General features: G+C 36.3%; 1 protein-coding gene across 1 annotated transcript; it reads right to left on the reverse strand.

Moving 5' to 3' along the window:
* Positions 1–8,264: 8,264 nt before the first annotated feature.
* Positions 8,265–12,321, reverse strand: LOC120352529 (glycine-rich cell wall structural protein 1-like). Its single transcript, XM_039433487.1, has 2 exons — positions 12,155–12,321; positions 8,265–9,560 (listed from the first exon to the last, which is right to left on the reverse strand). Exons 1-2 carry the CDS (start codon positions 12,167–12,169, stop codon positions 8,631–8,633), a joined length of 945 nt encoding a protein of 314 aa, XP_039289421.1. The 5' UTR covers positions 12,170–12,321; the 3' UTR covers positions 8,265–8,630.
* Positions 12,322–13,031: the final 710 nt, after the last annotated feature.

Raw genomic sequence — 13,031 nt, forward strand, 5'->3', positions numbered from 1 at the left:
TTGGTTTTTTAAATTAGTGTGGCTACTTTGTAGTTGAGCAACTTTTTCGGCTAAAGTAGTTTGAAGAACTGAGGTTTTTGGTTTTGGCATTTTTGAATTTTGGTTTTGGGATCGCGTAAGTACTCCCGCTATGTGTACATTCCTATTACTAACCTTCTGTGTTCTACTTGAGCTCATCTTCCTATCTAAGAAATTATATTACTTGCAATAATAATAATTGATTTATAAATGATAGGATTTTAATTTGGTTATAATTTTAGTCAAGTAAACTATCTATGTTGATTTTTAATTCTTGAAAACCTAACCTCAAACTAACCTCTAAACGGTGTTTGGCTTATTAAAATAGAATTAAGAATCAAAATCTAAAACAAAATGATAAAATGTGATCAAGAAACAATTAATAATGAAATTAACACAAAATTTGTACTTATCCGTGACTATTTATAACACAAAATCTTCCAAAACCCAGGAGCGAAATTATGTAGTTATTTCATTCACAACCTCTAACCTTCAAACCTCCTAACCTAGAAACGTATAATAAGTCTTTGCCATGGAATTAGGCTGTCCCCACAGTATGTTTGACATTGATAGTGATGAAGGTATATATATATATATATATATATATATATATATATTATATATATATATATATATAGAGAGAGAGAGAGAGAGGAGAGAGAGAGAGAGAGAGAGAGAGTTAAAGACTGCATACCTTAGGTATACAATATTGTATTGTATTGTTCCAGATGAACAAAGCTGCACGATGTCAACAAACAGCAAACTCAGTGGATGAGTTTGTTGTTCTGGAGGAGACATTTAAATCCTGACTCAAGACTATATACTACAATAATACATACAAGGATGACCCTGCCAAAGATTTCCACACTTTCTGAACGGTCTGAAGGATAAAATTGTTCACATCATCAGTCAGCAATACCAGACACATGGAGCAATAAAGTTCAATCTAGTATTGGAGGCAACATATTTCTGCAGCACCCTTGATAAGAACATCCTTGAACAAGAAGAGTTTCAGAATGTTGCCTTCAAAACTCCAAACTACAACATCTTCAGTATCATCAATCTTCCAGACATCATCAAGAAAGTGTGCATGACCCTACTGGATGAGGAGGCAAAATTCGAAGGAAACTCCAGTGGATGGAATTTGCTTATCATTGATGGATTGCTCATTCTGAAACTCTTCTTGTTCAAGGATGTTCTTATCAAGGGTGCTGCGGGAATATGTTGCCTCCAATACTAGATTGAACTTCATTGCTCCATGTGTCTGGTATTGCTGACTGATGATGTGAACAATTTTATCCTTCAGACCATTCAGAAAGGTGTGGAAATCTTTGGCAGGGTCATCCTTGTATGTATTATTGTAGTATAGAGTCTTGAGTCTGGATTTAAATGCCTCCTTCAGAACAACCAGAACATCCACTGAGTTTGCTGTTTGTTGACATCATGCAGCTTTGTTCATCTGGAACAATACAATACAATATTGTATACCTAAGGTATGCAGTCTTAAACTCTCTCTCTCTCTCTCTCTCTCTATATATATATATAAGGTATATATATTATATATACCTTCATCACTATCAATGTCAAACATACTGTGGGGACAGCCTAATTCTATGGCAAAGACTTATTATATGTTTTTAGGTTAGGATGGAATACAACCACCAACTCTATGTATCAGAACCTAATTCAGAATTCAACTCAAAACTTTCAATACTTGAAGCATGCAGTCTCTCACTCTAGGTATCAGAACATAATTCAGAATTAAACTCTCAACTTGCATCATACTCTATGTATCAGAGTCTAATTCAGAATTAAACTTGAAATTTTTGAATTGAATTGTCATTCAATACTTGAAACATGCAGTATCTAACTCTATGTATCAGAACATAATTCAGAATTAAACTCTCAACTTGCATCATACTCTATGTATCAGAACCCAATTCACAATCAAACTAAACATTTTTGAATTTAATTGACAGTCTCAAACCACATACTTCAGAATTCAACTCAATTTTTTTTTAAATTTAATTATCAAATCAGGAATATAATATATATATATATATATATATATATTATATATATATATATATATATATATATATATATATATATATATATATATATATATAGCCATAAAATGCACTGGTACTTACTCTTAGATGATGATAATGATGAAAGTAATCCTAAACAAATACAAAAATCACACACACATGTACTGACAGCACGACTGCACAAGACACGAAGTCCCACTCCTTGCAGATAAACTCCTTTTATAGCAGATCCCCAGTTATTTATTTTTTATTTATTCTTGATTTTTTTTTAATTTTTTTTAAGGTTAGGTTAGGTTAGGTTTGGTCATCTTGGGTGACCTTGAGGTTAGGTTTGGTCGTCTTGGGTGACCTTGAGATTAGGTTTGGTCGACTTGGGTGACCTTGAGGTGAAGGACAGTTCTGGGACACTTGTGTTCCAGAACCGTCCTTTCCATACTACTGACAGAGCTTCAAAAATTATGACAATTTCTCAGATTCATGAAACAAAATGGTGGCTATTCAGAATGTTTTATTCTTATGTAATCAAAAACAGTTTATTTTACAAAAAACTTGATTACTGGAATAACTTTTTTATTAAAATCAATTGCAAATTGATCAACACTTGATTTTTTAAGATTGGAAGAATATAAGGAGTGACGAGATATGTGATAGGTTACCGCTAATAAGGTCCATCTCAGGAATGCAACTACATTATCTTCATCTGCTATCCGCTTTACATGTTTTTTGTAAGCGATTTTGGATAATTTCAAACAATAATAACAGTTTTAAGACGTTTCATAACAGTCTAAAACCGCCACCTATTACTCAAGCTGCAATATCTCACTTAACATTCGTCCATTTGTGAAAAATATGGTGCAATTGAAATCAAATTGCAATTAAATTTACTGAAAAAGTAGTTTTGTAAAATCAAAGTTTTTTATTATTCAAGAAATAACATTTCAAACGGCCGTCATTTTGTTTTATGAATTTGAAAAATTGTCATAATTTTTTTTAGCTCTGTCATTGCTTTTTTCATATCATATACAGTTCAATAATAATTTTCTTAGTCTATATTATGTAAATTCATCTATAATTTTGCTGTATTGTAAGCTATTGTATATAAGTTTATAAGCCAGTATATATTGTTATAATCTACATGAATAAATTACTCAATCAATCAATCAATCATTAGTTCTGTTAGCTCTTGAATGAAAAAGACTAAGGAATTGTCAAAAACCACAGATTTATTGATACTTAGAAAGACCGGTTTCGGTTATTACACCATTGTCAATTTCTGATAAACTAAAACTAAATACAAGAGCAGCAGAATTTATACTAGTAGGCGAGTACTGCTATTGGTCAAGGGCATGAACGCCTGCCATTGGCCCAGCTGGCCAGTCTCCTCAAAAAATTGCTGCTTTCAATAACATAGTCTATAGAGCACTAACAATACCTATGAGCCATCATGATTTTGATATTGAGATCACTAAAATTAAACAGATAGCTGTCACAAATGGGTATGAAGAAAGTATGGTGGACAGATTATTGAGTAAAATTGATAGACAAATTTCAATTAGTTCTAGCTTTGTAGGCTCAAACTGTGAAGAGATGACTTGGATAACAATCCCATATTTAGGCCTTGTATCTGATAAGATAGGTAGGGAATTGAAGAGGAATGGATTTCATGTTGCTTTCAAGACCAAACCGATTTTAAATAGTCTATTTAGCTGGAGTAAAGACAAAATTGATATTTGGGATAAAAGTGGGGTGTACAAACATATATGTGGTGATTGTAATGCTTGTTATGTGGGTCAAACGGGTAGAAGTTTCAAAAGTAGAACAACACATCAGAGATTGGAATAAACAAAATGGGGAATCTAACTTTGCATAACATTAGATAACAAATGATCACTAGTTCACAGTTTAGGAGAATGTTGAGTTTTCGCATGTTAATAACAAAGGCAGATCTTTAAATATTCTAGAGGCTTTAGAAATAACAAGAGTAATTAAGGAAAATTCCCAGTATAGTTTAAATGACCAGATTCATTTCAACCAATACAACACTACGAATTTAGTTTTATCATAGAATTGTAAGCATACATTAGTCAATAGTTTTCCCATTTACATATTTGTTTTATTATCTTTCACACTTGTTTTCTTGGTTCTTTTTTTGTACTGAAAGTGAATTTTGTTATCATGGCAATTCTGTTGCTTAAGCCGCCATTTTGTCACACCGTTGAGTGGGAGGAGACTGTCCAGCTGGGCCAATGGCAGGCGTTCATGCCATTGACCAACAGCAGTACTCACCTGCTAGTATAAATTCTGCTGCTCTTGTATTTAGTTTTAGTTTATCAGAGATTGACAATGGTGTAATAACTGAAACCGGTCTTTCTAAGTATCAATAAATCTGTGGTTTTTGACAATTTCTCAGTCTTTTTCATTCAATATGAATGATTACCACAATATCAACTTCTCAACTACACAAAAAATTCTATTAGCTCTATTCTCATTGCAGGACTCTTGAGTAACCAAGGACTTTCAGACAGTTTGAAAATGATATTTAGATAAGTTTCATACCCAGGAACAATACTCTAGAATAATGATAGGGAGTTCGGAAACACTCTATCTTTCGGATACTACAGTATACTCTATCTTTAAACAGTATTAATATTATTTTTGAAGGGACGGATTCAAGGATCCAAAGGTTCAAAGAACCCCACACATCAACCGAAGCTTATTGTGTTCCAGAGTAGTATGTTAGGCAAACCAATACCTGTGTCCTTTACAAGAACCAGGAGTTTTTCCCCATGCTAACATCCCATTCATCAGCTGGTTGCTTGTCGCAATCTAGTGTGATATGATTGGCAGTCTCTTCAGACTGATTAGTCCTCGCGACCTCCGTGAGTTCCACTCCTGGCCTTCTTTGAAGGTCCTTCTGCTGAGGAAGAGGTGGTCAAGTTGCCTTTAGGGCACCCGGCCACCCTCTACTCAGCCTCTTGACCCACATTTTTGCCTGGAGCAGGTAAACTCTCTCGTCTCTTGGGTTTTTCTTTTTGCTCCTCCGAAACTCTGCAGGGTCAAAACCCTCATCTCTCCTAAGACGTTTTGCCTGAATGACCGCCCTTCTTTGAGCAGTGGTGAGTTTTGGCCTCTCCACCCACAAACTCGTGACCTACGTGAGTTCCACTCCTGGCTTTTTGTAGGTCCTTCTGCTGAAGGAGGGGTCGCCAAATTGCCTCTAGGGCGCCCGGCCACACTTGACTCAGCCTTCTGACCTACATTTGTGCCTGAAGTTTCACTCATCTCAGATCTCTTAGGTTTTTCTTTTTGTCCCTCCGAAACTGCCCTGATGGGGCAGAGTCTGTGGGATTGAGGGCAAGGCAACTTCTGGAGTTGCCTTGGGGTCCCTTTTAGTCGCCTCCTACGACAAGCAGGGATACTGTGGGTGTATTCTGGTTTTCAATACATTCTTGAGTACGATGTTTGACTCAAAGCTCCCCAACCCACAGGGGGCTTTTAAACAGTAGCTGTAGCATACACTTCATATGCTTCATATAGTAGTCTATTGCGAATACTGTATTTTTACCAAACAAATTAATACCAATGATCAAACTTTTGAATTAACCAGTCATTAAATTACAAAGGGACAAAATGTAATGAAGATACAAGTACAGAATACGAATAAAATAGCTATAAATTATGGTTTTATTACTCAGTATAATAATAGCTTCAAGTGTTTCCCAATACGTAGAGTTTGCAAAATCTCAAAATGCTCACGCTTATACTAAGGCTGTGCAAAGGCTAAAAATAATCTTTCTACTGGTAGAATTTTAAGGATGGATTCTTCATGGTATTGTTGATAGACTATAATAAAACAAAAATTTTCTGAAAATATAATTTTCCGAGAAAGTTATTCAATTTACTGAAAATGACCAAAAATTACTTTTAGTTAAGTTATTTTCGGTCATTTTTGGTAAATTGAATAACTTTCTCAAAAATTGATATTTTCAAAAAATTTTTGTTTTATTAGATCAACAATACCATGAAGAATCTATCTTCAAAAACTCATGGTTTTATCTTTCACCGAACTTGAAATGTTTTGACACAACAATACAACTCATATTTCAAAAAGTAATGAGCGAAAAAAATGTTTTCGAAAAACTTGAAAGATATCACCAGCTGAAAGTTTAATTTTAGCCTTTGCACAGCCTTATACAGAGTGGGTGAAAACACTCAACACCTATAACAATTCAAAATCAATGAATTTCCTATATCGATAATATGAAGTATCACTCACTATAATCATAGTGATATATAGTAAGTGACACCGACGCTTTTGAAGTTTCTTTCTTCATGAAAACTTCTAGAGTCACCTTTCTTACTTCTAAGAAAAGAAGACTTGATCACAGTAATAACTTATTATTTGTAACCAAGAACTTATTCGGAGTGACAATATTACTAAGAATAAAATATAATGAGTGATAATGAGTAATAAGAGATTATATTCTCTATCATAACTCCTTCGCTTGTCGATCGATTTCGCTCGGTTGAAGAGAATATCAATGTCTCTCTTTTGTATTCCCATCATTTCCCATATAGATCTGGGTTACTAGTAATACGTTATTACTGTCATCAAGTCTTTGTTCTGAGAAGTATGAATGTGTCTCTAAAAGTTTTCATGAAGAAAGAAAGCTCAAAAACGTCGATGCAATGGAAAAGAAATTCAATTCTTACAAGGTCATCGATAGTATAGGTGATTCCTAAAGGTCAGAATTACTCTTCATCGCAGCAGATGAACAAGATCTTTATCGGTGTAAAAGTTGATGCTTGATGAAGGAAATTAGGAAGTTACATGAATAATGAGGAAACAAAAATAATTGCCTGTGTGGGTTATTTTATTCGTGTCGTTTATTTAACTTTCTAGCATCGGCATCTCCATAACAATGATGAAGATTAAGGAAATGGCGGGATTGGAAGTCGGTGCATCTAGCATCGTGACTGGCAAGCAACTGACCTTCTGGCAAGGGTCGTCTGCTTTCTAGTCGCCGCCGACCTTACATAATCCACCCTGGCCACAGCAACCAACAAAGCCCACTTGTAAATATTCCATATAATAATCACGTGACCGCTGAGGTCTCTTCCTTGTGGTCTACTCGTTTTGAACCCGTTTTTCTGTTACGAGAAAGGGAAGATTGTGGGTTGATCCAGTCAGAGAAGATTATTGAAACTCAACATCATGTAACTTGTCATGTTTTCTCGGAAACAATTCAAATCTAGCAATAACTCACTGACCACTTTCTTCTTGTCGCCTGCCTCACCAAACATCATGTATATGAACAAGTTGTCTTATGACGCTTATTAATAACTGCCTCGTGTCTTGCATTTACCTATTTTTCCAATAAAACTTTCTCTGTCGGTTGGAAGGTAAGCGTGTCTTACTGTTCCTACCTCAAGCTGTAACTGGAATAACTTGTTTGAGCATCAAGACGATAATATCCTTCCAATGCAGACAATAAATTTGTGTGCGCAGTCAACCAGAACATGAGATCATCCTGACGATGGCTACTCATGAATTTGGTCCGGTTGAAAAAATAAGTGACTGATATTGAACAATAAAATTGTGAAAGTTAGGTTTTAACAGTTGGTGAACCTTTGACCTGTCTGCCTCTGAGTATCCTTTTTGAAATGTTGTTACACGTTTCTGATTCCAATGAACATGTTTAATCATTACATTCACCACTCATTCAATTTGATGTTGATTGGAGGTATCAAAGCAATTATTATTTCAATTTTACTCAGTTGAATAAATTTAATTCAAATAAATTGGATTTGTTTCAAATATTATTGAATCAATTTAAAAATTAAATGGAGAGTTTGGTAGAATATGGAATTTTGAGAAAAATATATTTGTTACCTAAACTTATCAATATTATACTTTCTCATCAAATAATTTAATTTGATATGGATAAAGAGTTTCCATTTGTGTGATAGTTTGAATATTTGAACTTATATCCTACTATTGTTTATAATTTTGCAGTATTGAAGGAGAAATATATATAACTATAGATTATCTATTGAGTTTTTAACTCTTGTACTCTAAAAAGGATGAATGTGATAATTTAAAATTATATGGGTTGTATACTTGGAAATATGATATGGAAGCAAGCTTCCGAATCCAGGCCAGGAAAATATGGTTACAAATAATAAAAGTGAGAATTTACAAAAAAACACATTTATTGCCACCGTGTGCTTTCTCTTGCAATAGAAAAATCCACACCTTCGTTAATATATACAAAATATAATATATTACAAACAGTCGAAGTGTTATAAACACAATAATAAGGATTCATCGGAGTGCGGACGAGGCGATAGACCAATGGAAGAGGAGAATGAAGAAGAAGAGTGGGTGGTTATCGCCGCCGGCCGCATGCCGAACTGAGCTGCAGGGACGTGCAGCCGAAGCCAGTCAGCAGCGCCACCAACAAATACCCGTACGAGTGGCGCTGCTGCAGCCAGCCCCCGCTGCCAGCCCTCCAATAATGGTCATTGCTTTTGATTGGGTCGAGGGGTGTCAGCTGACGCTTAGTAGGGGCCACTGGCGCCTGGGGGGCCATAGTTGGATGAGGGGCCAGTAGGACCACCGGAGCTGCCGTGTCCGCCTGATCCTCCGTGACCACCCCCGTGTCCACCTCCAATACCGCCTCCGTGTCCGCCTCCAATGCCGCCTCCGATGCCTCCAATGCCGCCTCCAATACCGCCCAAGTCGCCAAGTCCTCCTCCGATTCCAGTTCCACCGATTCCGCCTCCAATGACTCCACCGCCAATGCCTCCACCGATGCCTCCGCCAACTCCACCTCCAACGGCGCTGGTCTCCTTCTGGGTCTTGTAGCGGATGAAGTAAACTTCGGGTTTGGATGGAGCAGTGGGTGCAACAGTTGGGATGTTGATTTCGGGTGCTTCTTCTGGCCTCTTGACCAACACGTAAATGAGGGTCTTCTCTGAGTCCTGTGAGATCTGGGGAATGACTGGGGCGGTTGGGGTGGGTGGAGTGGGTGCCTTAATGAAGATGATCTTGTAGTGCTTTTGTGGGGGTGGGGGAGGGGCGATGGGGCGAGATGGGGTGGCGAAGTCGGGCTCTGGGGGTGGGACATGCACGTAGATATGCTTCTGTACGATTGGTGCCTGGGGGGCGTAGCTGAAGCCACCACCGCCTCCGGTAGCACCAAAGCTTGATCCACCAAAGCTGGAACTGCCTCCGCTGAAGCTGGAGCTACCACCGCTGAAGCTTGATCCACCGCCTCCGATGAAGCTGCTGCCACCGCCTCCAAAGTGGCCTCCACCACCACCTCCTCCTAGAGACGTGAATCCGCCGCCGCCCGAGCTGAAGCTGTGGCCGCCGCCCCCGAAGCTGCCGCCGCCTCCCGATGGAGCTCCGTAGCTGCTGGATGGTGCGCTGTAAGAGTAGCCTGCCTCAGGGCGGGCACTCGTCAGAGCCAATAACGATGATAGAACCTGAAATCAAACAATCACAATAATATTAATAATATTATCTCTCACCAGCTGCCACAATTATTATCATCAAACGTATGTTTAGGTATCCTCAAACTATTTGACAAAAGCCGACCTAACCTATTTTTCCCATTTCATATAAAACAGTCTCTTTCTAATTTTCTAACCAATTAATCAGCCTTTCTCATACAAGATATAAGAAATCTCCAATCAAAATTTAAGGATTTTGTCCCTCCTTTTCCAACAACTAACTTCTCCCACTATCATACATTTCAAATTTTCTTTTATTATTTGAAAAAATAGCTGATAATTTCAAAAAAGTTAAATTCTATTTATAGTTATTGTCATGAAAAATGTGCAAATGCCAGAGAAACAACTTCGATTGTTATGTTGATTAGATGAGAGAAGAAAGCAAAAGTGAAGTGTGAAGTGACTAGAAAGAGTAAACGGCCTTGACCGACAGACTGAAGTCTGGTCATTGATCTTTCACTTCCTCTTCGTTCCGTCTTCCTTCAACACTCGCTTGGACAGGAACTCTTGTAGAGCCATACCTACTGTGACGGGTTTATCTATTGCAACTCTATTGATTGAGATTTTCTCTGAATAGACAAACAATTTCAGCCAATGAGGAAATCTTTTCTCAAAAAGTTCACAGAATTCAATCGGAAAGGGATGTAATTTCTCAAGTTCTCAAATTGAGAACTCATCATTTGGAACTTAACAATCTTCATTCAATTTTATTGAATGATTTTGAAATGAATTTACGTTAAATTTCATCAGAAAAGAATTTCCAATGACAGCTTAATTTCAGATTCACAGATTGTGATAGTGGAGAATATGAAAACATACTCGAAAAATCAGGACAACTGAAAAGTAATAAAATTGAAATATTTATAAGGATAATTGAGAACATACGAAAAAAATCAGAATATTTTTTCAATTTTACCTTTTTAATTTGATTTTTCAACAGAATCTAGCATATTTTTACACTATTTTGATAGTGTAGGAAGCATTATGTAGGAACATACTATGTATAAGTATGTTCTTACACTTTCTTCATATGAGATGAAACATTATGTAGAACTGTTATATATGTTTTTTGCCAATAGAACCCTTTTCGAATTGAGCTTTTGAATAAGAGAATTGTAATGAATGCTAGAGAAATTATGGAGGATCTTAATCATAAGCTAAAGTGACTAAATTCCATTAAGAAACAATAGATGAATAGATGAATTAAGGATATAATGCGAAATGAAAATAATTAATAGAAGCAGCATTAACTGGAAATTCAATTTGAAAAAGGGTTACTCGTAACTTTTTCCAGATAGGATGTCATACATTAAAGATATTGTATGTGTAAATGGGAAATCCCATGTTAAATGTTGAGGAAAGCTTTGAATCCCTACAATTTTTTGTGACTTTTTTCCTCTCGATTTTCTAAAAAGTAAATTGTATCCGAATTCTATCATTCATTAAAAAACAATATAAAATATATGGCATTTTATCGCAATTGATTGCGATTTAATTCCTTTTTGATATTAAATTAGACCCCAATACTCTGAATACCATTATTCAAATTGTAATTTCTTTTAAATTCTGAAAATATTGATAACATCTGCATTTATTATCCATATTCTTCCTACTCATTCTGAATCTATATTCAACTGGTTTTCTCATGGGTGATATAACTAATATATAATTATGATAGTTGTATCCTGAATTCATTATCTTAACTCATCGAATGCAATAATTTTTTATTGTTAATTGATATTTTATATGTGATTTGAAAAAGGAAAGACTCTCTGAACCGTTTTGGGCGTGAGCCTGTGGTAATTTTCTGTAAGTTGTGTAATTCTGAATGATTAAATAAATAAACGGGGGAAAATGACATTGGATCACACCTATTGGTGAAGTAATGAAGCAAAATCACGGATGACGGAGCCTTGCTTATTGAACATGTTAAGCATGGAATGCGCCTTTGAAGATGAATAGATTATTATCTGATAATAGACAAATGAAGACTTTTCATGGAACTAAACAGCCACACGATAAAATCCTAAGACGCTTTTAGATGCTTTTCAAACGAGAGTGTAGAGTATAGCTCAAAACTATTGAGTATAGTTTTGTAAGGAATATTTCATTTTTGAACCTTAAGTTTTGAATAAAGAAATATTATTATTTCCATATCTTTGAAATCTCTGGGAAACATGAGGTGGAGAGCCCTCTAAGAAAACATTGATGAAGAAAGCCTTTCCGTTAAGTTTGATTAATTTGAAGTAGCGAATTTAAAACCTAAGAGCGGTCTATAAATAAATTGATATTTTCACTTTTCTTCCACTCCCATTTGGAGTCTCTGGAAAACGCTTGCCTCAAACACTGATCAACTGCTCTTTTGGTAATCTAACTCAATAATAAACCGCTAAAGCACTGTGAAAAACGGTGAAAATTGAAAAGATCATTGAATGGATTGGTTTAGTCCTTAGCTTGACACTGATTTCCACAGAAAATGATCCGGAACGAATATCACTACACAATGGCACTGAGTTGGCGAAGCACTGTATGCAGATAGCTAGATGAGATGAGATGCGGCTACTTACAACGAACGCCCTCATCCTGTCGCGGTATTCCTCTTCTGGTCACTGTGTGAACGGTGAGAGCCAACGGTGAGTGTGCTTCCAACAAGTGAAAACTTGGCTTATAAACCTTCTCCTCTCCAGCGCTTCTTGCAAGCCCCTCCGCCTGACCCGACCAAAACACATTCACTTTTACTGTGTAAAGAATGAATATTATGCTAACTTGTCGGTGAGGTGACCGGGGGATGCGTCAGGCCAGGAAGACGTCCGCTGCTGACCTCTTGCGCCCCCGCAGTCGCCGTACCTCTTTCAACACTTTCAACCACTCGCCCAATTTACGCATTGTAACAAGTTTCTTGAGCTGATCACTGGATTTGAGGATTTCTATTAAAGATCGCCAATTGTTGAGAAATAAATGCTTACCAGTGAAAAATTTAAAGCAATTGTATCGGATACTTTTCTCAATTGACAGGGTTCAGAAATAACTTATTCTTAATCACCTTGAGTTCTCTTTGGCAGGATCAATATTATATCGTTGTGTATAGTATGGTTTATAACGAATTCTATTGACTTGGATGCTGATTGTAACCAGACAAGAAATGAATTCACTCATAAAACTATTCTTATGCTTAGCAGTTGAATTTAGGGATTGTTTTTGTGAAAGTTCATAGATCGTTGGGAAGAAGGTTCCAAGTAGTATGTGTCATTTCACATAGAATATTACTCTATAAACACACTCAAAAACAATCGAGTTGGGTTTTTGAATTCGTATAATGGAGAGTTTTTAGTAAGTAATTAGAATACAGAAAGGGAGCTTTGGGGTTTGCGCCGGTTTTATCAACTAACTATTGGATCCACTATCAACTATTGATGACTCTTCTTGTTATTTTGGGTGATTGTT

The sequence above is a fragment of the Nilaparvata lugens genome, chromosome 1, assembly GCF_014356525.2.
Source record: "Nilaparvata lugens isolate BPH chromosome 1, ASM1435652v1, whole genome shotgun sequence".
In the NCBI taxonomy this organism is placed as follows: domain Eukaryota; kingdom Metazoa; phylum Arthropoda; class Insecta; order Hemiptera; family Delphacidae; genus Nilaparvata; species Nilaparvata lugens.